The 25,547-nt window shown below is 36.5% G+C and overlaps 1 protein-coding gene across 2 annotated transcripts; it reads right to left on the bottom strand.

Annotated features, from left to right (window-relative positions):
• Window positions 1–6,378: 6,378 nt before the first annotated feature.
• Window positions 6,379–24,968, bottom strand: LOC115229017. 2 transcript variants are annotated; one of them, XM_029799444.2, is made up of 8 exons: window positions 24,838–24,968; window positions 16,365–16,413; window positions 15,543–15,581; window positions 13,231–13,479; window positions 11,820–11,876; window positions 9,112–9,360; window positions 8,525–8,733; window positions 6,379–7,436 (listed from the first exon to the last, which is right to left on the bottom strand). In XM_029799444.2, the coding sequence occupies exons 2-8, from the start codon at window positions 16,408–16,410 to the stop codon at window positions 7,275–7,277; spliced, it is 1,011 nt and encodes a 336-aa protein (XP_029655304.1). In that variant the 5' UTR covers window positions 16,411–16,413; window positions 24,838–24,968; the 3' UTR covers window positions 6,379–7,274. The 2 variants fall into 2 exon arrangements, with proteins under 2 accessions (XP_029655304.1, XP_036354967.1); XM_036499074.1 differs by having other exon boundaries at window positions 8,525–8,721; window positions 24,838–24,967.
• Window positions 24,969–25,547: the final 579 nt, after the last annotated feature.

The raw sequence follows: 25,547 nt of genomic DNA, 5'->3' as shown, positions 1-25,547 counted from the left end.
CGGTTGTTGCTTGTCTATATTTCACTTCTCATTTTCTTTTTGCAAAGGGTTTGATGGTTTCGTTTCATTTCTCCCAAGCATCTTTCACAATCTTATCAGTAATCTTATCAAACTCCATTTCTTGTCAACGAAAGATGCTAGAAATAGAAAGAAGCTAAAATGATCAGACGAAGAACTTATATAACGGGTCGTACTTAAAACAGAACCACTTTGATTTTCACTAGAGCCCCGTCTGCAGGGTTGTGGCCCTAATACCACTCGGTGTCAGACCAATCTGCCTTTGGTGGCTCTACCAGGAACCGAAGTTCCCGACGGCAGAGCTCTGACACTACCCATTGCCAGCGTCCCCACCACGGTGAGGAGGGGGTGGACTTTGGGGACACAACTGTCTTGTATAAAGTGTAGAGGCATCATTTCCTGGACCTGTGTCATGGTCACATTTTGCAACACTCTAAAGCAGAACCACTTATTGCTTCTGGATGTGTTTTCATTCCGTTTGTGACCCCTTCAATGTCACGTTCTTTGATTTCCCTTAACGTTTCTGCTAAATATCTGCCAAACAATACAAACAACATCTTCTATCATTTGGATGGTTTGGGCTAAATTTTGTGATATTTTCAATGCTTCAGTCACTTTTCTTTGTTTTATTCCTAATGGACTTGTGCATATAGTTGCTTGGTTAATTAAACAAGTCGATACTTTCTAATGCTTTTTATGAAATTCGTGGAAGCATTGTATGTTGGACTTTTTGCACCAAGAACATGGCAACTCTGCCAAAAATGAAGGATCAGTCAAGAAGTACTGAACGTGGGTTCAGTACTTCGTGGCGTGGCATCATTTCTTTGACCTGCGACAAGGTCACATTTTGGGACACTAAAGCAGAACCACTTATTGCTTCTGGATGTGTTTTTATTCCATTTGTTACATCTTCAATGTCACGTTTGATTTCTATGATTTTATTAGAGCAAAATATTTGCCAACCAATACAGAGAGCATTTTTGGAGGATTTTGGATAAAATTAAGCCATGTCAATACCTGGTTTCTCTGAGTCTTTTAGTAAGTATTAACATTGATCTTTTCATCAGCTTTGTAGAATTTTATAGGAATTTTCTTTCCATCGGAAGCCACAACACCCGAAGCCATAACATGAGCTGGATGTTTTGTTTTGAATGTCGATTTTGTGATAAATCTGTCATTTGAAGGCTAAAACAATGCGATGTGTTTTTATTCCGTTTCTGACATCTTCAATGTCACCTTTGATCTCTTGGATGTTATTATTGCAAAATATTTGCCAACCAATACAGAGAGCATCTTTGGAGGATTTTGGATAAAATTTGCGACATTTTCAATGTTGTTCAAAAACTTTGAAAAGCCAACACCCAGAAGGTTTTACTTTATCTGGATTTCTTTTGATAAATCTTTTGATATAATTAGTCCCTATCCTAAGTTTTCTGTATAATCTTATAAAATAAAACAGTAAAAAGGTATGAAACGCAATATTAATTGTCTATTCTTAACGAACAAATGAAATATTAATTGTCCATTCTTATTGGACTAGTATACTTTCTTGCATTTATGCAATCTTCAGGTTCATATGGTTTTGGTAACGGTCATGTTCATTGGTTTCAACTGCACTATTTTTTATTCACCATACGAGTTTAGACAGAGAGGACACTACAATACATTGGGGACACTACAACACATTTTTTGTGTTCATATATGGGCCAGTATGAAATTCGTGGAAGCATTGTATGTTGGACATTGGCCCCAAGAATATAGCTACTCTGCCAAAAATGAAGGATCAGTCAAGAAGTACTGAACGTGGGTCTAAGAAGATGCGTTCCTTTCGTATTGTCCAAAGCGACTTTATGTCCGCACCAGGACAGAATTGTTCAGCTCCTGCTTTTAATAGCATTTCTGAAGTTTAAGGTAGTATTGTTAAATATTTAGCAGCAAATACAAAGAACAACTTATTTTATTTGGATATTTTTGGAGAAATTCTTTAACATAATTAAAGTTCTCTTCCTCCATTTTCTTCCTAATCTTATCAAACCTGCATAATTCATAAATGATAAACACTAGAACCACACTCGCCGGTTGTTGCTTGTCTATATTTCACTGGGCATCTTTAGATTGTTTTGATTCAATTCAATTTTTATTGGTTCAGAAAGCAAAAGCAAGGCCATGTAGTGGGACAGGGAGTTATGTACAGGGAGGGTGGTCATACAAAGAGTTCAGGCCATTTCTGGTCAAGGGAGACTTTGAACCGAGCGGTCGTCGGCATCTTCACTATCTCGTCTGGCAGCTTATTTCATGGATCCGCAGTTCTCCTTATCTTATCCAACTGCAGAAGTGAATAATTCGTAAATGATAAACAACAGAACTGCACTCGCCGGTTGTTGCTTGTCTATATTTCACTTCTCTTTTGCTTTTTGCAAAGCATTAGAAGTAGAAGGAAGCTAAAATGATCCGACAAAGAGCTTATATAATGAATCACACTTAAACACAAACCGCTTGGATTGTTTGAGTTCCTTTGTTTAATGTTTCGTGGCATCATTTCTTTGACCTGCGACAAGGTCACATTTTGCGACACTCTAAAGCAGAACCACTTATTGCTTCTGGATGTGTTTTTATTCCATTTGTAACATCTTCAATGTCACGTTTGATTTCTATGATTTTATTAGAGCAAAATATTTGTCAGCCAATACAGAGAGCATCTTTGGAGGATTTTGGATAAAATTAAGCCATGTCAATACCTGGTATCTCTGAGTCTTTTAGTAAGTATTAACATTGATCTTTTCATCAGCTTTGTAGAATTTTATAGGAATTTTCTTTCCATCGGAAGCCACAACACCCGAAGCCATAACTTGAGCTGGATGTTTTCTCTTGAATGTCGATTTTGTGATAAACCTGTCATTTGAAGGCGAAAACAATGCGAAGCGCACTGTGACCAGCGGTGTGTACCAACATCTGATAGCCTGGTCAGTCACGGTGATATATATATAATATATATATATATATATATATATATATATACATATATACACACACACACACACACACACATACAAAGGGGTATGTATGATTGTGTATAGAAGAATATACTACTCAAAGGAATTCCAACTCTGTTTTTCACATTTTATTTATAATCATATAAAATAAAACAGTAAAAAGGTATGAAACGCAATATTAATTGTCCATTCTTAACGAACAAATGAAATATTAATTGTCCATTCTTATTGGACTAGTATACTTTCTTGCATTTATGCAATCTTCAGGTTCATATGGTTTTGGTGACGGTCATGTTCATTGGTTTCAACTGTACTATTTTTTATTCACCATACGAGTTTAGACAGAGAGGACACTACAATACATTGGGGACACTACAACACATTTTTTGTGTTCATACATGGGCCAGTATGAATTAATTGGCATGTACAACACCGGTTATCATTGCCTATAGACACAGTGAATGGTTGGTCTTTGTTGCTAAGGCCAAACCTTGCCTTTGTTAATAGCTTTTTCAAGCTTTTAGACTGTCTTTTACTAAGAGTTTATAGTTTGGTCTGTAATGAGATCTTAATTCCTTATATATTATGTGTGTATATATATATATATGAGTGGAGAAACAAAAGAAGGGCACTCAAATCATTCATTGGGAGTTACATGTGTGGATCAAATTTGTTTCATTTAGTTTCCTTTGTACTTCGAGTTTCAAAGCTTGATGCTAATTGTTAGCCATTGGAAATTTCTAAGATTAGCGTCATGTTTTGAAACTTGAAGTACCAAGAAATTTGAATAAAATTGTTTTCATCCCCTTATATATATATTTGCTGTTTTTTAATAAATGTCCAGTTCCTTTGGTTTGTGTCTATGTTTCCGTTTCTCATTGTGTTCGACTTCCTTTTGGTGTCCTGTACTCATATATGCGTGTATATGTACATGTAGAGGTAGGTACGTACATATATGTTTATATATATGCAGATGTTTTATTTCATTTATTAATATATATATATATATAAATTAGAGATAAAGCCACTATTAGGCAACTCAAACAGTGATAGACATAAACCAAAACATAAAAGCAAAAAATAAATATAATTAATATAATATACAATATATATATATATAAAATTTAAAATTAAAAAATTTTTAATTTATATTTAAAATTTTTAAATTTAAAATTTTTAAATTCTTAAACTTTTAACCTTTTTTTTTAACTAACCAAAAGTTAAATATAATATAATAAGTAATAAGTTTGGATATACTCCCTAATATTATATATATATATGTGTGTATGAGTAAATACGTATATGTATTTATGTGTGTGTATATGTATGTATATATACACACGCGCACACACAATTTGTATTGCAGGTTTTTAACAAGCTCTTGTGTTGGGCACAGTTTATACACACACGTTTCAGTGCATGTGTGTACGTGTCTGTGTAACAGCCCCCCCCCCAATACTAGAAACCCTAAGTTTGCCCCCTTTTCTCCGTGTGTGCTCTTGTTGCTATATGTACATTGTTTTTTTTGTTTTTTCTTTTATGTATGACGTATACTTTTATGTAAATGCTGTGTCTCTGACAAGTTCTAAGCATCAGGACAGATTTGAATTTCATGATGAAATTTACAGAAGCGAAAATAAAATTTTATAAACAAAATTCTACCATCTTTTTGTTTTTATTTATTATTTCTTTAAAATTCAATATTTCCTGAATTTTGAATAAAAAAATATCTAAGGCGGCAAGCTGGCAGAAACATTAGCATGCTGGGCGAAATGCTTAGCAGTATTTTGTCTGCCACTACGCTCTGAGTTCAAATTCCGCCAAGGTTGGCTTTGCCTTTCATCCTTTCGGGCTCGATTAAATAAGTACCAGTTACGCACTGTGGTCGATATAATCAACTTAATCCGTTTGTCTGTCCTTGTTTGTCCCCTCTGTATTTAGCCCCTTGTAGGTAGTAAAGAAATAGGTATTTCTGTCTTTACATTCTGAGGTTAACTTTGCCTTTCGGCCCCTCAGGGTCAATAAATTAAGTAGCAGTTGCATACTGGGTTCGACCTAAGCGACTGATCCCCTCTCCCAAAATTTCGGGCTTTGTGCTTAGAGCAGAAAAGAATATTTCCTGAATTTGAATTTCAGGGTTTCTAAAATTATAGCCAACAAGTACTGAAGGGGACCCAACCACCACAGCCTGAGTGTTAAAGAAACACACTCTAGTGGAGAGGGTTGGCTTGTTCTTCTGCCATGTGGTAAAACCCACCTGCCAGTAGCACCTAGGACGCTCTCAGGAGTGGTTGGCATTAGAAAGGTCATCCAGCCATAGAAATGAAGCTGAATCAGACAGGGACCCGGTGCAGCTTCTCAGCTGATGACCTCTGGTCAAAGCGTCCAGCCCCATGCCAGCATGGAAATCTGTGAAGGTCTATAACAAGGTTGGCCAATGTTGAAAAATGGAATTCACAGAATGTAGCATTTTTATGCCTCCATTGAATTCTGGTGTTCTTTAGAAAGTATGGAATGGACAGGAAGTGTTAGCATCGGATTATGACAAACAGGGTTATGAGAAGGATGGCTATGGCATAGATGTATATGCTGGTTCCTCCTCCTCCTCCTCCTCATCATCTAACGTCCGCTTTCCATGCTAGCATGGGTTGGACGATTTGACTGAGGGCTGGCGAACCAGATGGCTGCACCAGGCTCCAGTCTTGATCTGGCAGAGTTTCTACAGCTGGACGCCCAACCACTCCGAGAGTGTAGTGGGTGCTTTTTACGTACCACCGGCATGAGGGCCAGTTTGGTGGTACTGGCAACGGCCATGCTCGAAATGGTGGTTTTTTATGTGCCACGTGCACAGGAGTCAGTCCAGCGGCACTGGCAACGACCTCGCTAGGATGTTTTGTTCACATGCCAGTAAGGCAACGCTGGTAATGATCACGCTCAAATGGTGCTTTTTACGTGCCCACCGGAACGGAAGCCAGACAGCTGCTCTGGCAGTGATCCCACTCGGATAATCAACTTCTTAAATGTTGTTTCGCTATCTGTAGTGAGTAGGATACATCTGGATACATTAGATCCAAATCTTGTTGTTTGCTAATCTTCAAAAGATGATCAATAAACACATATACCCTTTTGTATTTAATAAAAGATAGTAATATCAATAAGGCTGAACCCTTTTGATCCCAACCTGCTGAAAACCACTCTTGTTTTCATTGTATGAATTCCCTGTTTTAAAGAGATCTAAAGTAAAACCTTCCATCAAGGCTTCAAATAAACTTGTGTTCCAAACACTAGCTTAGTAAGGACAAAATTATTTCATTGAATTCTTTATTTTCAAAATTTATTGAAACAAAGGCAATAATAATAATAATAAAAATGTAGTCTTTAAAATTATAATGAAAAATATTTATGTGAAACCAATTAGCACACACACACACAGATATGCTCCACTGACTTTGTCTCTTCATAGCTTTCAGAAAAATGAAAATTTCTACAAATTCCTTTCAGAGTTTGTAGATTGTAATTATATCGGAATTTAATATGAAAAATTAAATTGGTGGGATACGTACGAACACAAATCCCATTTTTTGGCAGAAAATTTTGTCACATCAAATTCGAGTATAAAAAGAATCTACACCATCTGAAGTGGATTTGTAGAAAATTTCCTTAAAAAATATAGATTTTTGTGAAAGTCATGAGGCAAGTCATTGGAGCATTCATGTGTAGATGTGCCCCAGGTATTGCCCCTGGGTGGTTACTATATGTCATGGTGCATGCATTACCTGAACATCCATAATAAAAATGAGTTGCATTAAATTATAATCACAGACATATGTGTGTATGGGGGAAGGGGTCTTTGTGTCTGTGTTTGTCCTCCCTCCCCACTACTTGACAACAGGTGTTGGTGGGTTTGTGTTATTCCCCACACCACTTGAGCAGGGTTTTTGAAAAGATGATGCTAAACTACTACATCAAATGTGTTACATCATAAGGCACAAAAAGAAAATGACTCTCCCCAGACACAACAGAATATGTTAATGCAATCATTGAAAGTCTATAAGAAGAAAAAATAAAAAAACATAGCATTTTTATGCTTCAACCGGTGGATTCTGGTATTCATTAGGAGATATCCACTCGTTGACACGGTTCCTGATCCAAATGTAAAGAAGCCACTTGAATATGACAGAGAAGATTATGAGAAGGATGGCTACAAGACCAAGTACAGAAATGATGACTACGGCGCAGGTGGGGATGCTGGTTCCAGATTCATTAACTGCTTTGCTGATTCCTGATCCATTTGCTGATCTGCTGCTTCCTGATCCATTTGCTGCTTTGCTGATTCCTGATCCATTGCTGATCTGCTTCCTGATCCATTTGCTGATCTGCTGCTTCCTGATCCGTTTGCTGATCTGCTGCTTCCGGCACCCTCATCTGCAAAAGATGAACAAGAAAACATATACTTTTTGTTTTTAATAAAAGATAGTAATATCAATAAGGCTGAACCCTTTTGATCCCAACCTACTGAAAACTGCCTTTGTTTTTATTGTATGAATTCCCTGTTTTAAAGAGATCTAAAATAAAACCTTCCATCAAGACTTCAAATAAACTTGTGTTCCAAACACTAGCTTTTAAAAAGTGAGAAAAAGAACACATGGTAAGCAACTTGGCTTGTTGTTATGGAAACAGGCACCTACATAAAATTATCCAAAATTCGCAAATTTTAAATGATATTAGCTGTTTATGTATCGATCTATGGTGAAAATGAATTTCATGGCATTCATTACTTTACAAAACTGTATCAATACGCCTATTTTCACCTGATTACTTAAAAAAATTATAGTTCTGATGGAGTTTTGGATACGGATAATGAAAATCACACTCATTATTTCTAAAAACAAATAATAAAAAAGTTACATGCACTTAAAGTTAAGTAATTTTAGCCAATCGAAATCATCCATTGTTCACATATTGCTATTGCCATGGAGATTAACACAAGCATAACTTTTATGTGGTTTCTTGACTTGTTAGAAATAGCTTTCAGAAAAAAATCACATTTTTTGGCAGAAAATTTTGTCACATCAAATTCGAGTATAAAAAGAATCTACACCATCTGAAGTGGATTTGTAGAAAATTTCCTTAAAAAATATACATTTTTGTGAAAGTCATGAGGCAAGTCTTTGGAGCATTCATGTGTAGATGTGCCCCAGGTATTGCCCCTGGGTGGTTACTATGTGTCAAGTTGCATGCATTACATGAATATCCATAATAAAAATGAATTGTATTAAATTATAATCACAGACATATGTGTGTATGGGGGAAGGGGTCTTTGTGTCTGTGTTTGTTCCCCCCCCACCACTTGAGCAGGGTTTTTGAAAAGATGAGACTAAACCACTACATCAAATGTGTTACATCATAAGGCACAAAAAGAAAATGACTCTCCCCAGACACAACAGAATATACTAATACAATCATTGAAAGTCTATAAGAAAAAAAAATCGCAAAACATAGCATTTTTATACCTCAACCTGTTGATTCTGGGGTTCATTACGAGGTATCCTGCGGGTGACACGGTTCCTGCACCAATCGTAAGGAGGCAATTTGAATTTGAACCACAAGATTATGAGAATGATGTTTTCAAGACAAAGTACAAAAATGACGACAATGGTAGAGGTGGGTATTCCTGATCCATCAGCTTCACAATCTTTTGTTTCTTCATCTGCTTCAAGTCCTACAAGAAAACAGATACTTTTTGTTTTGAAGAAAAGATAGTAATATCAATAAGGCTGAACCCTTTTGATCCCAACCTTATTATTATTATTATTATTATTATTATCATCATCATCATCATCATCATCATCATTATTATTATCATTATCATTATTATTATTTTTATTTTTATTATTATTATCACTATTATTATTATCATTATGATTATTATGATTATTATCATTATTATTATTATCATTATTATTATTATTATCATTATTATTATTATTATTATTATTATCATTATTATTATTATTATTTTTATTATTATCATTATTATTATCATTATGATTGTTGTTGTTGTTGTTGTTGTTATTATTATTATAAATCATTTCCTTACTGTTTATCTTCAAATGAATTTTTCCAACATTAATATTGTCATCTACAAACATCCAAGTCAAACATTTCTTTGTTACTTTTCGGATCCAAAGAACAGAATGGTTACCATTGTGGGTAACTTTATAGTCATGGCCATTAGCGCATGTTCTGTCACATTCGTATTTATAGTTTCCACATTTCCACACCACAGGTCTCTTCATGTTTGGAATATATATAGAAAGTTTAGCACTTCTTCCAAGCACAACATTTTCTGAAATAAAGAAATCAAGTAAGAAGATTACAGCCCAACCACATGGTTCTGGGTTCAGTCCCACTGCATGGCACCCTGGGTAAGCTTCTACAATAACCTTGGGTCCAACCAAAACCTAGTGGATTTGGTAGACGGAAACTATAAAAAGTTCATCATCTGTGTGTGTGTGTGTGTGTGTCAGTGTTTGTCCCCCACCACTGTTTTTACAACCAGCGTTGGTGTGTTCACATCCCTATAACTTAGCAGTTCGGCAAAAACGACCAACAGAATAAGTACCATGCTTAAAATAAGCACTCAACAACAGGGTCGGTGATGAGGCTTCTGTGTTAAAACCCAAACTGTCGACAGTCCAGGGATACCACGACAGCCACTTTCACCCATTTGTAGTTGCTGCCAGTATGTATGTATGCAAGCGTGTGCATTGACTGCAGCACCAGAACACTTTAGCTCTTATTTCTATGTATGTTGTTATGTATATATATGTCAAGGCAGCAACCTGGCAGAATTGTTAGCACGCCAAGCAAAATGCTAAGCGGTATTTCACCTGCCACTACGTTCTGAATTCAAATTTCACTGAGGTCGACTATGGCTTTCATCCTTTTGGGGTTGATAAATTAAGTACCAGTGGCATACTGGGGTCACTGTAATCCACTCATCCCCACCTTCCGCAAGCTGCCCTTGTGGCAAAAAAATTTGAAATATTTATGTACATACATTCTCTTCACTCTTTTTACTTGTTTCAGTCATTTGACTGCAGCCATGCTGGAGCACTGCCTTTAGTCGAGCAAATCAACCCCAGAGCTTATTCTTTGGAAGCCCAGTACTTATTCTATCGGTCTCTTTTGACAGCTTCCTTAAAGACTGAAAACAGTTTTTTTTTGTTTTGTTCGTGTTTTGTGGCTATTTGTATTAGTTTTCCTTGCTTCTGAAGTAGGTATTTTTGCAGTCCTATGGTGGTTAATTTATAATAGTTTACCAGCTGTATAAGGCCTCTACCACCTTCTATACGTTGCATATATAGTCTTTCTGTGTCAGATTTTAGGTGGTGCATCCTAGATCCTGTCATTATATTTCTTGTTTTCCTGTCTATTTTGATTAGTTCCTTTAGTGTCAAGTTAAGGATATTGTAGCTGTAACTTATAACTGGGACGGCTAAAGTGTTGATACCTATTATCTTGTTTTTTGCATTGAGCTCTGTTTTCAGTATTAATCTAACTTGTCTATAGTATTCTTTTTTTTTATTCCCAAATATTTGTATGTCTGGCTTCTAATTCTCTTATTTCATTTGCTTTATTTAGTTTGATGTCGCTACTCTTAACTAGTTTTCCTCTTTTCAAGATTGTTTTGCACATTTTATATTTATTTATAAGCTAAATTTCATATTTATTTCGTTGGTAAATCCATGTACTGCCTGTAATAATGTTTCCAGCTGTTTATCATTTGTAGTATACAGTTTTAGGTCATCCATATATATAAGAGGTGGCTGATTGTTGTTGCCATCTGCATCTAGTTCTGTTGAGTATGTCAGATAAAGTTGTCAGTGCCAAGCAGAAAAGGAGTGGAGAGAGCATGTCTCCCTGGAATATTCCTCTTCTAATGAGAAAGGCTTTGCTTTTTATGTGTCCTCCTTTTGTTTGGAGCTGTAGCACTGTCCGCTATTTATTCATAGAGAGTTTTATATATTTTATAATTATTGGTGCTACCTTGTTCATGGCTACTGTTTCTAGGATCCATGTTTCCAGGATTATTATTATTATTATTATTTGTGCCCTAAGAGTGAAACTGCCAATCATAAGTAATCCCTCTTTAGTTAAAATATGTTTGTGACATATTTTAACTTCTAAAGGCAAATTTACTGCATTTACCAAAGAGAAGGATTTCTCACTGATGGTAAAAGGTGTGAAAACACCATATCTGCCCAGTGCTTACCTATAACACAATGCAACCCTTTTGATTTCTATTTCACTCAGGTGGACCCTTATAACCATTTCATGTTTTAAAAAATCCTATTTTTATAATTAAATATTATTAGGAATTGTATTTAAAAAATTGATTAAAAATTTGGTGTACTGTAAAGCTAAAACCAATTAATTGTACATAAATTTTAACAACAAAATCCTATATGGACCCCCAACAGCCATACTGACCCCGGTTAAAAACCACTATTCTAGTGGATTCCCCGATGAGTGATTCTGGCTCATTAGCCTTTATCAATAGGAAACTCCAGAGAAAGATAAACCTGAGCAGATTCAAAGCTGTTGTTTTATCTAAAGAGCAGTCACTATCAGTGACTGAGTTGTGCTAGTGAACTGCCTGGTCGGAATAAATGTTTTAAGAAATCAAAAAACACAAATGAAACAGTGAATAAAATTTATGAGTTGAGTGAAAGAAATAGAAGAGAGATTTGAAAAAGTTGTGTCTAGTTTAGAAGGCGAAAGGGGATAAGGTAATCCACTTACCACTTTGGGTGATATTATAAACTCCTTCTGTCCTCAAATCGTTTGCATTTGCCAAATCTGTGGAAGATGAATACAAGGACTTTTGAATTTCAGATTTTACATTCGATCAACAAGATTGTTTCCTATTTCTGTTACAATAATTAAATAGTAATTAACACGAGTAGATTTAATTACACATTATATACAGTGGCAGTGTGAGAGAAGGCATTGAAAATGTGGTTCTCAGTTCAAACATTAACCATTTAGCATTTAAACTGGCCATGTCTGGCCAAAATGTTTCACCTTTCTTATATCCAAACTGGTCAGATCCAGCCTCTCACACCAAACTTACAATGTCATTGTAAAATTAAGCAATCATCTAAATCTGAAATCTACAAGATAATGAATAATTAATTCAAAACATTTTGAATTTATAAGCATTACATTTGATAGATTAATCTAAATGCTAAAGAATTAATTGTTTAGTATTTAAACTTGCCATATCCACGCCAAATATTCTACCTGTTTTATGTTCAAATTGGCCAGATCCAGCCTCTCACTCCTACCCTACAATGTCAGTTTAAAGATAAACAATTACATCATCAAAATGTCGTAAGAAGATAATGAATGATTAATTCAAAACAATGCAAATGAATGAACATTACACTTGACAGAGTGATCTGAACCTTGAAGGATTAAACCAACCATATCTGGCCCATATTAAAGTTTCTCAACTATCCGATAATGTCATTCTAAAATTAAATGTACAACGACAGTTGTGTAAAGAAGTACCGATTTCTAACTGTGGAGGCAAACCATGGAAGAGGTTGACTCGGTAAGATTTGGGACGGGTCGGTGAAATATGATGTTTAGATGTTGAGTTTCACAGAAGCAATGACCAGTGACCGAGATTTCTGACCATCTGCTGTACTTGAGAAGACAAGTCAAGCTCAGTGAAATTGTGGCCATGGCCAGTGTCGGTGACACGTGAAAAACACTTGTACGAGTGACACACAAGAGGCACCCGTGCCTCTTTAAAAACAACCAGTTGTTTGGGTTGGAGAGTAGGAATCGGAGGGGTCACATGCCCTTGGTGTTCAGGGAGATCTTGGATGATGAAATTCCTTGGTTATCCCTAGACACAACACTGTCATCTCTTTCTTTTATCTCCTGTTGTTGCATGCAATCTATACTTCCTATCTTCGTTTAAGTTAAATCGTTTATATATTTTATTATCATTGCATAACATGTAAACTCCCTACACTTTACGCCTATCATTGTGTTGTCCCCTTATCCTTAGCCTGTGTAGCAAATAAAAGAAATTACTTAACGTTGGATATTTCTATCATTTTTTCCTTTGATAAAGGTAGCTTTTGCACATTTATCTTATTATTATTATTATTATTATTATTATTATAAATCATTTCCTTACTGTTTATTTTCAAATGAATTTTTCCAACATTAATATTGTCGTCTTCAAACATCCAAGTCAAACATTCCTTTGTTACTTTTCGGATCCAAAGAACAGAATGGTTACCACTGTGGGTAACTGTATATTCAGGGCCATTAGCGCATGTTCTGTCACATTCGTATTTATAGTTTCCACATTTCCACACCGTGGGTCTCTTCATGTTTGGAATATATATAGAAAGTCTAGCACTTCCTCCAAGCACAACATTTTCTGAAATAAAGAAATCAAGTAAGAAGATTACTGCCCTACCACATGGTTCTGGGTTCAGTCTGGGTAAGCTTCTACAATAACCTTGGGGCCAACCAAAACCTGGTGGATTTGGTAGACGGAAACTATAAGAAGTCCATCATGTGTGTGTGTGTGTGTCAGTGTTTTCCCCCACCACTGTTTTTACAACCAGCGTTGGTGTGTTCACATCCCTATAACTTAGCAGTTCAGCAAAAACGACCAACAGAATAAGTACCATGCTTAAAATAAGCACTCAACAACAGGGTCGGTGATGAGGCTTCTGTGTTAAAACCCAAACTGTCGACGGTCCAGGCATACCACGACTGCCACCTTCACCCATTTGCAGTTGCTGCCAGTATGTATGTATGCAAGCGTGTGCATTGACTGCAGCACCAGAGCACTTTAGCTCTTATTTCTATGTATGTTGTTATGTATGTATATGTTAAGGCAGCAAGGGAGATAACCCACATTACAATAATTCTATGGCAAGCAGATGTAAACCAGATGTAAACCAGATGTTAATGCTTAACTAAGTGTCTGGTAGTATCCTTTTAAATTCTGACAACATGTATTTTCTGAGATGCGGACATACAGTAAAAAAATCTCATTCCTTGAATTTATGTATTCATTGGAGGTTCTCAAGTGTTTTAATAGATACCATGACAAGAACCCTTTTGGCTTTAATCTGGAAACTTAAAGATTAAGGGACCAATTTCAATATGAAATGGAGAAACTTCTCTACGTCCAAACCCTATATTAAGGGGTTAAAAAAAATATTCAGTGTGTTCGTCAGACATGGGTGTATGTCTGAATAAATCACATATCTATCCATTTACTCATGCCCTGCCTTATATAATGCAGTATCACCATATATACTCTCTACAGTAAGACACATGTTCCTGTCCTTCTATCATACTTCAACCTCTCAACACATTGTGTAAAGCCACATCCATCTCCGCAACACTCCCCAGTCAAGGGTTTTTTCTTCTTTTCCCTCTGTCTTTCCAGTTATTTGGTACTGCATGTTAAAAAAAGGCTCAATTACTCTGTAAAATGATTGACATTAAAAAGGGGCCGTGGACATCAAATTATGATGATAGACATGATAACCGCAATCCTATTTAGAATGGCTATCATAATCCCAGCTATAACAGTAACCAAATGAATGGTGGTGCAATGAAAAGGGGCAGCCACTACACTCTGTAAAGTGGTCGGTGTTAGGTGGGTCATCAAACAATATAAGCCCTGCCTATTCAGGGATTGGAGCTCAACACAATCCTGTGGCTTGCTGGATCCTATTGAACAGCTCAATCCATGGACATTTCATGATGATGACTATTATTATTATTATTATTATTATTATTATTATTATTTGTGCTCCTTAGTTAAAATATGTTTGTGACATATTTTAACTTCTAAAGGCAAATTTACTGCATTTACCAAAGAGAAGGATTTCTCACTGATGGTAAAAGGTGTGAAAACACCATATCTGCCCAGTGCTTACCTATAACACAATGATTTTCAACCATTCTTCACCTATGGTCCCTTTTGATTCCTGTTTTGCTCGGTGGGCCCTTATAAACATTTCATGTTTTAAAAAATCCTATTTTTATAATTAAATATTATTAGGAACTGTATTTAAAAAATTAATTAAAAATTTGGTGTACTGTAAAGCTAAAACCAATTAATTGTACATAAATTTTAGCAACAAAATCTTATACGGACCCCCAACAGCCATCTCAACCTGAGATGTAAACCACTCCTCAGTGGACTCCCCAATGCGTGTTTCTTGCTCTTTAACCTTCATCAATGGGAAATGCCAAAGGGAGATAACCATGGGCAGATTCAAAGCTGTAGCTTTATCTAAAGAACAATATCAGTGACTGAGTTGTGTTAGTGAACTGCCCAAGAATTTTTTTAAAAAGCAAAAAATAAAAAGACACCCCAAACAGTGACTAAATCTTCTGAGTTAAGAGAAAGAGATAGAAGACAGATTTGAAAAGACTTTAGTTTCAAGGGAGAAAAAGGTTTGTAAATCCATTTACCACTTTGAATAATTTTATAAATTCCTGCTCTCGTGAAATCTGTAAAAGAGGAAAAGAAATATTTTTGATCAACAGGATTGTTTACTATTTGTGTTATAATGATTAAATGATAATTAACCCTAGTAGATCTAATTACTCATTATATACAATGGTAGTTTGAGAGAAGGCATTGAAAATGTGGTTCTCAGTTAAAACATTAACCTTTTAGCATTTAAACTGGCCATATCGGGCCAAAATGTTTCACGTTTTTATGTCCTAACTGGTCAGATCCAGCCTCTCACTCAGAAATCCGATTGGTTGGTCATGCACTGACATAACCAACCTCTAACAAAATCCTGGTTGTCAGAACCCATTGCTTCCTAAGTGTTTTGGGACTGTCAAATACTCCTGATATGCATACATCATATTTTTTGGATCATCTTCAAAAACTTCAGCAAACATTTTTTGTTTTTGAAATATTTTTATTGTGAAAAATGAATCAATACAATTTTTAAAAACATTCGGGATGTACCACTTAGACATTTCGTAAATTGTCTTGCTGAGACGTACGCCATGTGAAAATGGATCAGATGTCAAAAAACAAAAAAAAAAAAATTTGATGATGATACAAGAACTGTTGTAAAATGATTGTAACTATATTGACTAAAACCAAATAAATAATACAACATATTTGTAAAAACAAACATTAAAAACTGGCAGAAAAAAAAATTATTCTCCAAGTTAATGTAAATGATATTTGAAACAATTATTTTTAGAAAACTAAATGTTAAGGAAAAAGGATTTAAAAAACAAAAACTTAAACAAAAACAAAATAAAACTTACAAAAACAGAATACAATCATCAGACAGGAGAACATTAGACGGCCCATGGTCTGAAAAATAATTTTTAGAGCATGAAAACTGACTGCTGGAGCATGACTGATATGAAAAACTTTAAATGTCTTCATCATCATCATCATCATCATTTAGCGTCTGCTTTCCATGCTAGCATGGGTTGGACGGTTCAACTGGGGTCTGGGAAGCCAGAAGGCTGCACCAAGGCCAGTCTGATCTGGCAATGTTTCTACAGCTGGATGCCCTTCCTAACGCCAACCACTCCGTGAGTGTAGTGGGTGCTTTTTACGTGCCACCGGCACAGGGGCCAGACGAGACTGGCAACGGCCATGATCGGATGGTTCTTTTTACGTGCCACCAGCACAGGTGCCAGATGAGGCTGGAAAACGGCCACAATCGGATGGTTCTTTCTACGTGCCACCAGCACAGGTGCCAGACGAGGGTGGCAAACGGCCACGATCGGATGGTGCTTTTTACGTGCCACCAGCACAGGTGCCAGACGAGGCTGGCATACGGCCATGATCGGATGGTGCTTTTTACGTGCCACCAGCACAGGTGCCAGACGAGGCTGGCAAACGGCCACGATCGGATGGTTTTTTTGACGTGCCACCGGCACAGGGGCCAGATGGGGCTGGCAAACGGCCACGATCAGATAGTGCTTTTTACGTGCCACTGGCACAGGTGCCAGACGAGGCTGACAAACGGCCACAATTGGATGGTGCTTTTTACATGCCACCGGCACGAGGCCAGTCGGGTAGAATACCAGACAAAATGCTTAGGGGTATTTCAAAAGTCTTTATGTTCTGAATTCAAATTCTTTGGAATTCTTGGGAATTTTCCAAAAGTCTTCTCCCTACAAATTACTTTATAATCGTAATGTATGCCGTTTGAAAGGTAATTATATAAAATTTCATTGAAAAAAAACCCCATTTTCCTAAAAGTTACAAGGGAAAAACTCGGATCTTGTGAATTTTCCGAGGTCCTCTCCTCATCCTCCCGTTGCTTTACGCGTATTTTTCTTCATATTCGTTTCCTACACATTTTTTTACACTCATTGCACTATTTTTTGACACTTACTCTCTCTCTCCCCACAAGTATCGTCGCCAAAAATCGCAAAAAAGGAAATCTACTTTTGGCACCAGAATGTTTCATATTTGTGTTGGGCGAGAGAGAGAGAGAGAGGGAGAGAGAGAGAGAGAGAGAGAGAGAGAGAGAGTGGGTGACAAAGTTTACCTAAAAATCGAATGGGTAACAATCTATTATAATTATATATATCATCATCATCATCGTTTAACGTCTGCTTCCCATGCTGGCATGGGTTGGGCGGTTTGACTGAGGACTGGCAAGCCAGGAAAATCTATTCGGTATTATCATATATGATTTTAAGAGGTAGGAAAAAGATATTTCGTTAATATTTATTTCTTTATTGCTCACAGGGGGCTAAACATAGAGGGGACAAACAAAGAGATTAAGTCGATTACATCGATCCCAGTGCGTAAATGGTACTTATTTAATTGACCCCGAAAGGATGAAAGGCAAAGTCGACCTTGGGGGAATTTGAACTCAGAACGTAACGGCAGGTGAAATTCTAAGCATTTCGCCGGGCGTGCTAACGTTTCTGCCAGCTTGCCACCTTTTATTTCATTATTATTATATTTCATTAATATTTTACATTTAATCCATTTCCTTCATACATGGAAAAAGTCTACGTTCTGAGCTCAAATTCCGCTGAAGTCGGCTTTGCCTTTCATCCTTTCGGGATCGATAAAATAAGTACCAGTTACGCACTGGGGTCGATATAATCGACTTAATCCGTTTGTCTGTCCTTGTTTGTCCCTCTGTGTGTAGCCCCTTATGGGCAGTAAAGAAACAGGTATTTCGTCTGCCATTACGTTCTAAGTTCAAATTTGTCTTTCATCCTTTCGGGGTCGATAAATTAAGTACCAGTTATGCACTGGGGTCGGTGTTATCGACTTAATCCCTTTGCCTGTCCTTGTTTGTCCTCTCTATGTTTAGCCCCTTGTGGGTAGTAAAGAAATAAATATAAGAGATTTGCTGTGGTAAATAATAATAATAATAATAATAATAATAATAATAATGAAAATAATATTAATAATAATAATGATAATAATAATGATAATGATGATAATAATAATAATAATAATAATAATAATAATAATAATAATAATTAAAAAATGGACCACCGACCATACCTCCCAAAAATCAAAATAGACAAAACAACAACATCAATTATAAACAACATAAACCTAGCCGTCACGGAACTAATAGCCACTGAAACAAAAAGCGATATCACTGAGCTAAATGACTTAGTATACGCAGCAGCCACTGCAGCCACCAAAGAAGCTGGATACTCACTCAAACCCATCCAAACAGGAGTACCACCACCCAAACAAACCCCGTGGATAAATAACATCCAAAACAAAATACAAAAAATGAGAAAAGATCTGTCGATTCTTAATGAAATCAGTAGACAATCAACGCTACTGAGCAACAAAAAGAAAACAAAAATACTCCGCAAATACAACACCACAGAAAAAGATTTACCTGAGATAAAAGAAAAACTAAAGCAAGATATTCTTGCCAAAGCACAAAGGATCCGCCGGTACGAGAAACGCCAACGTTTCTTTGAACAAAACAAACAGTTCAACTCCAACCCCAAAATGTTCTCCCAAGAACTTGGCAAAAATAAAATAGAAATCACTGCAGCACCAACGGCAGAAGAAGTGGAAGAATTCTGGAGAGAAATATGGTCGGCGAACGAACAACCAAAAAAAAGGAGTATTAAAACAACAAACTCAGCATCTGAGCAACTTTGGACCCCCATAACAACTGAAGAGGTCACCCAGGCACTGCAAAGACTAAGCAACTGGGAGGCACCTGGGCATGACAAGATCCCCAGCTTCTGGTTGAAATATCTAACAGGAATGCACAAAAAGCTGGCTGAAAACTTTAACAGCATGCTAGCAGAGCCAGAGACAATGCCTGAATGGCCCACAAAGGGGAAAACCATTTTAATTCCTTAATCAAATGAGACAGCAAAACCAGAAAACTACAGACCTATAACCTGTCCCCCTACAATGTACAAAGCATTTACTGCAGTAATATCGCAAAGATTGAACAAGCACCTGGACGAAAACAACCTGTTTCCAGAAGAGCAGAAAGGATGCCGCAAGGGCTCATATGGCTGTAAAGATCAACTAATGATTAATAAAGCCATAACTGAAGACAGCCACAGAAAGAAGAAAGGCCTCAGTATGGCCTGGATCGACTACAAAAAGGCGTTTGATAGCATCCCCCACACATGGATCCTCGAAACACTAGCCATTAACAAAGTAGCACCAACAATTATAAAATTCATAGGGCACTCTATGAATAAATGGCAAACAGTGTTACAGCTCCAAACAAAAGAGGGACTCATGAAAACCAAAGCCATCCCCATTAGAAGAGGAATATTCCAGGGAGACATACTCTCTCCATTCCTTTTCTGCTTGGCACTGTCACCTCTATCTGATATGCTAAATAGAACTAGATGTGGATATAAATGTTACGGCAAAACGATCAACCAACTTTTATATATGTATTTCACTACTGTCCACAAGGGACTAAACACAGAAGGGACAAACGGATTATGTCGATTACATCGACTCCAGGGCGTAACTGGTACTTAATTTATCGACCCCGAAAGGATGAAAGGCAAAGTCGACCTCGGCGGAATTTGAACTCAGAACGTAACGGCAGACGAAATACGGCTACGCATTTCGCCCGGCATGCTAACGAGTCTGCCAGCTCGCCACCTTTTATATATGGATGACCTAAAACTATACGCTGCAAATGACAAACTGCTGGAAACGCTATTAAAGACAGTTCATGGATTTACCAAAGAAATAGATATGAAATTTGGATTAGAAAAATGCGCCAAAGTAACCATGAAAAGAGGAAAACTAGTTAAGAGTAGCAACACCACACTAGATAAAACCAATGAAATAAAAGAATTAGACCAAAGCCAAACTTACAAATACTTAGGAATCCATGAACTAGATGAGATACAACACACACAAATGAAAGAGAAAATTTAAAAAAAGAATATTATAGACGAGTTAGATCAATACTAAAAACAGAGCTCAATGCTAAAAACAAGTTAATAGGTATCAACACTTTAGCTGTCCCAGTTATAAGTTACAGCTACAATATCCTTAACTTGACACTAAATGAACTGACCAAAATAGATAGGAAAACAAGAAAAATAATGACAGGATCTAGGATGCATCACCCAAAATCTGACATAAAAGACTATATATACAACGTATAGAAGGTGGTAGAGGCCTTATGCAGCTGGAAAACTACTATAAAATAACCACCATAGGACTGCAAAAATATCTACTTCAGAAGTAAGGAAAACTGATATAAATAGCGGCAAAACACGAGCAAAACAAAAAAACTGTTCTCAGTATTTAAGGAAGCTGACAAATACAAAGAAGAAATCATACCACCTAATAAATATGAAGAAGAAGATGAAGAAACAGCAAAAGCTATAAAACAAATGAAATCCAAACTAAAAATAGAACAGCAACGAACCATTATAAAACGATGGCAAGAAAAGCCCCTTCATGGTAAATACTGGACTAAACTAAACGCAAAAGAAATAGACAAAGAAAAATCCCAGCAATGGTTGAGAAGCTCAGAACTCAAAGCAGGGACAGAGGGATTTTTAATTGCAGCACAAGACCAAAGCCTCCTCACCAGAAATTACCAAAAACATGTAATGAAAAGAAATATAACAAGTAACTGCAGAATATGTGGAGATGGACAAGAAACATTAAATCATATTATCTCTGGCTGCCCAGTCCTGGCTAAGAAGGAATATATTCACAGACATGACAGAGTTGGAACCTACATACACTGGAAGCTACGCCAACATTATGGAATAACAACAGAAAAAAGATGGTATAGGCACACACCAGAAAATGTCACAGAAAACGAAAAAGCAACCATACTTTGGGATATGCCGATACACACAGATAGAGAAATTAAGGCCAACAGACCAGATATAGTTGTTAGAAATCATGAAGTAAAAAAAATGCTTTCTAATTGATGTATCAATACCGGCAGATGACAACGTGTCTCTAAAAGAAATGGCGAAACTTTCAAAATACAAAGACCTGGAAATAGAAGTAACCAGAATGTGGAATTTAAAAACAGAAACAATTCCTATCATAGTAGGTGCATTAGGCATGATAAAAAAATATTCAGACAAATACATAACAAAAACACCAGGACTTACAAACACATATAACATACAGAAAATTTCACTACTAGGCACTGCACACATCCTATGCAGAACACTTTCCATACAATAACCATCAGAGCATCACAACAAATCACAGCACATACCCAAGGCACACAGAGCTGCGCTCGGTAGTGAAGTGAAAGCACGATATAAAAATAAAACTACTGAATAATAATAATAATAATAATAATAATAATAATAATAATAATAATAATAATAATATAATAATAATAATAATAATAATAATAGAGAATGGCGCAATGGCCTAGTGGTTAGGGCAGCGAACTTGCGGTCGGAGGATCGCGGTTTCGATTCCCAGACCAGGCGTTGTGTGTGTTTATTGAGCGAAAACGCCTAAAAGCTCGACGAGGCTCCGGCAGGAGGTGGTGATCCCTGCTGTACTCTAAAAGGCGGTGCTCCAGCATGGCCGCAGTCAAATGACTGAAACAAGTACAAAAAAAAAAGAAAAAAAAAACGAAGGGGGAGGGCATTAGGGTTACGATCTACGCATTAAATATGTCAAAATTTTCCATTTCTCGGCATCTTCTGAGATCCGTGTTCTATCGGCAGGAATTGAAAAATCAGTTCAAACAGAGTACTTGAACACTTGGCCTAATGTTTCCCCCCATTATCAGTGAAGACTTAAACACTTGAATAACATCATAGAATGGATATTTTGTAATGAAATTTTCTATAAATATCTTGGTTAGGAAGGATAAATAAATAAAGAAATGAATGAATGAGACATTTTGATTTAACAGATATGCATGATCTTAAGACAAGCAGGAAGACGAAGCTATCGGTGCTATGTTTACGTGATAGAGAATGAGATAGATAATATAATAATAATAATGATAAAGATGATTATAATAATAATAATAATAATAATGATAATAATAATAATAATGATAATAATAATAATAATCATAATAATAATAATAATAATAATAATAATAATTATAGAGAACGAAGGAGGAGTGGCATTAGGGTTACGATCTACGCATTAAACATGGAGAACATGAACGAGGTTGTGAAGTCAAAATTTTCCATTTCTCGGCATCTTCTGAGATCCGTGTTCTATCGGCAGGAATTGAAAAATCGAGTAGGGGAAAAAACCAGGGCTTGCACTAGTTTATAGAGTTAAGGTTAAAGGGGGGAAGTGTTCGTGTAACAGGTGGGTAAATCGAAGCGAGAGAGAGAAAGAGAGGGGACAAGCAGTAAATACACCACGAGGGAGAAGGAAGAAATTCTTAGGGGTACTCGGTGAGATAAATTAACGGAACATCAAATGCCGAAATCCTGAGATAGAATCGAAAAATATTTTCAGATTTTGGGAAACATAATTTAAAGAAACAGCAGTGGTAAATTGGAGGAGACAATGAGACGGAGAGAGCGAGGTCAGAGCTGGGTAGTCAGGCAGTAAATACGAGCGAGAGAGAAATTCTTAGGGAGTTTGGGCGAGTTTAGACTAGAGCATCGTCTTCTGCCCTTGTATATTATGGCTAGAGAAATTAAAGAGAATGGATGAACGAAATGATAACCTTGGTTAGGAAGGATAAATAAATGAGACATTTTGATTTAACAGATAAGCATGATCTTAAGGCAAGCAGGAAGACAAAGCTATCGGTGCTATGCTTACGTGATAGAGAATGAGATAGATAATATAATAATAATAATGATAAAGATGATTATAATAATAATAATAATAATAATGATAATAATAATAATAACAATAATAATAAGCTAATATACCAGGAAACCCAAAAATGGCAGAAATTCAAAAGATAGTGCTCATGGGAACTGCTCATATCCTACGCAAAATACTTTCTATGTAATTGCAAGGATTAAAGCAAACATTTTTTTTTAGACATCTACCAGTACAACACAAAAAACAACCAAATATATGGCACACTAGGCATAACAACAACGTGAACTTCCAACCTGTTGTCTCTTGAGGTCTCCGGGTGAGACTTGGGGCCAACATGTATAAATATAAAGCAAAAGTCAAACATATAATAATAATAATAATAATAATAATAATAATAATAATAAAAATTTTTAAAAATAATAATAATAATAATTATAGAGAACGAATGGGGGTGGCATTAGGGTTACGATCTACGCATTAAACATGGAGAACATGAACGAGGTTGTGAAGTCAAAATTTTCCTTATCTCGGCATCTTCTGAGATCCGTGTTCTATCGGCAGGAATTGAAAAATCGAGTAGGGGAAAAAACCAGGGCTTGCACTAGTTTATAGAGTTAGGGTTCAGGGGCGGAAGTGTTGGTGTAACAGGTGGGTAAATCGAAGCGATGTATATATGTATATATATATATCCTGAGTGCCATACTAATACAATTGTTCGTTTGTTTTCCACCTGCCTTCGTCTTTTGTTTATTTTCATAAAGCTTCCCGTTATATATATATATATATATATATATATATATATATATATATATTTGTGTGTGTGTGGGGGGGGGCCTTTCTTGACAACCGATGGTGATGTGTTTACGTCCCTGTAACTTAGCGGTTCATCAAAAGAGACCGATAGATTAATTAATAGTCTTCCAAAGAATAAATCCTAGGGTCGATTTGCTTGACTAAAGGTGGTGAGGAACTTTTCTTTCTGAACGGCAGTTTTCAACGCAATTTCTTGTTAACTAAACACTTTTAAAATTGATTTTAGCTCAATAGAAGCCGTAGGATTGGTTAAAATTCAAAGAATTAAACTACGTTAAACTTACAAATTACAATTTTCTCAAGAAAGCCAAGAGAAAAACTGTTTTATTTTGACACATTCTACCATTATACGAAGTTTTAAAGTGTTTAGTTAACTAGAAATTGTGTTGACATGTGCCGTTCAGAAGGAAAAGATCCGGTGGTGCTCCAGCATGGCCACAGTCAAATGACTGAAGCATGTAAAAGCGTGTACGCGCACTCGCGCTAGGATCGACAAGTCACGACTATTAAAGCATATGCGCGAGTGCGCGCACTGCGACCGCTCTTTTTAACGGCTGCATAGAAAACGAATATGACAAAAAGAACTTTGATTATATCAGAATTATTATTTTCTGTGATTAGGAAGAGGAGTTTCGAAAATTCAGATGCGCTGGGGGTGGGGCGTACATGTGGAGGTATACCGAATTGTCTTACCTTTTAATTTCTTTAGCTCCGTTTCCCTAGAATTGTAATCTTGTGGGTCCATAGATCCTAACACGACGGCTTTCTATTACGAAGATGGTTCAGAAAGAAAGTGAAAGTGAATTGGAAAATGGTGGTAGAGGAATGGTAACTAATAAGAGGAAGGGAGGGAGGAGATTACTTTCTTCTCGTGTCTGCCTAACCCATATATATATATACTCTTTACTCTTTTTTATATATACAATTCTTAGAAAAGTAATGAAAAGGAAGCGTTTCCCTCAGAATGTATAAATATTTTTAATGTGAACTGTCGTTAGGTTATCAGTTACATACACGCACATGTATATATATAAGCACACACACACACACAAGCACACGCACGCACATTACGCCCACACAACTCCTAAAACCCACCCACACACACGCATACACAAATTCACATACACACCGATACATATACATACACACAATATATGCCTACACGTGTACACACACATACACTTACGTATACACATATAGACACAGACACACACACACACACAGACACACACACATAAACATGCGCACACACGCACACGAATGCACACACCCAAGACTCACAACCCCACGGATACACGTATATACACCCATATATGCTTACGCACACACACATACAAACGCACACGTACACACACATACGACACGCACGCACACACACACATACACATACACATACACATACA

Source organism: Octopus sinensis, unplaced genomic scaffold (assembly GCF_006345805.1).
Source record: "Octopus sinensis unplaced genomic scaffold, ASM634580v1 Contig11609, whole genome shotgun sequence".
Classification (NCBI taxonomy): Eukaryota; Metazoa; Mollusca; class Cephalopoda; order Octopoda; family Octopodidae; genus Octopus; species Octopus sinensis.
Note: the sequence above shows the minus strand (reverse complement) of the source record. Positions and strands in the feature narration are given on the sequence as shown.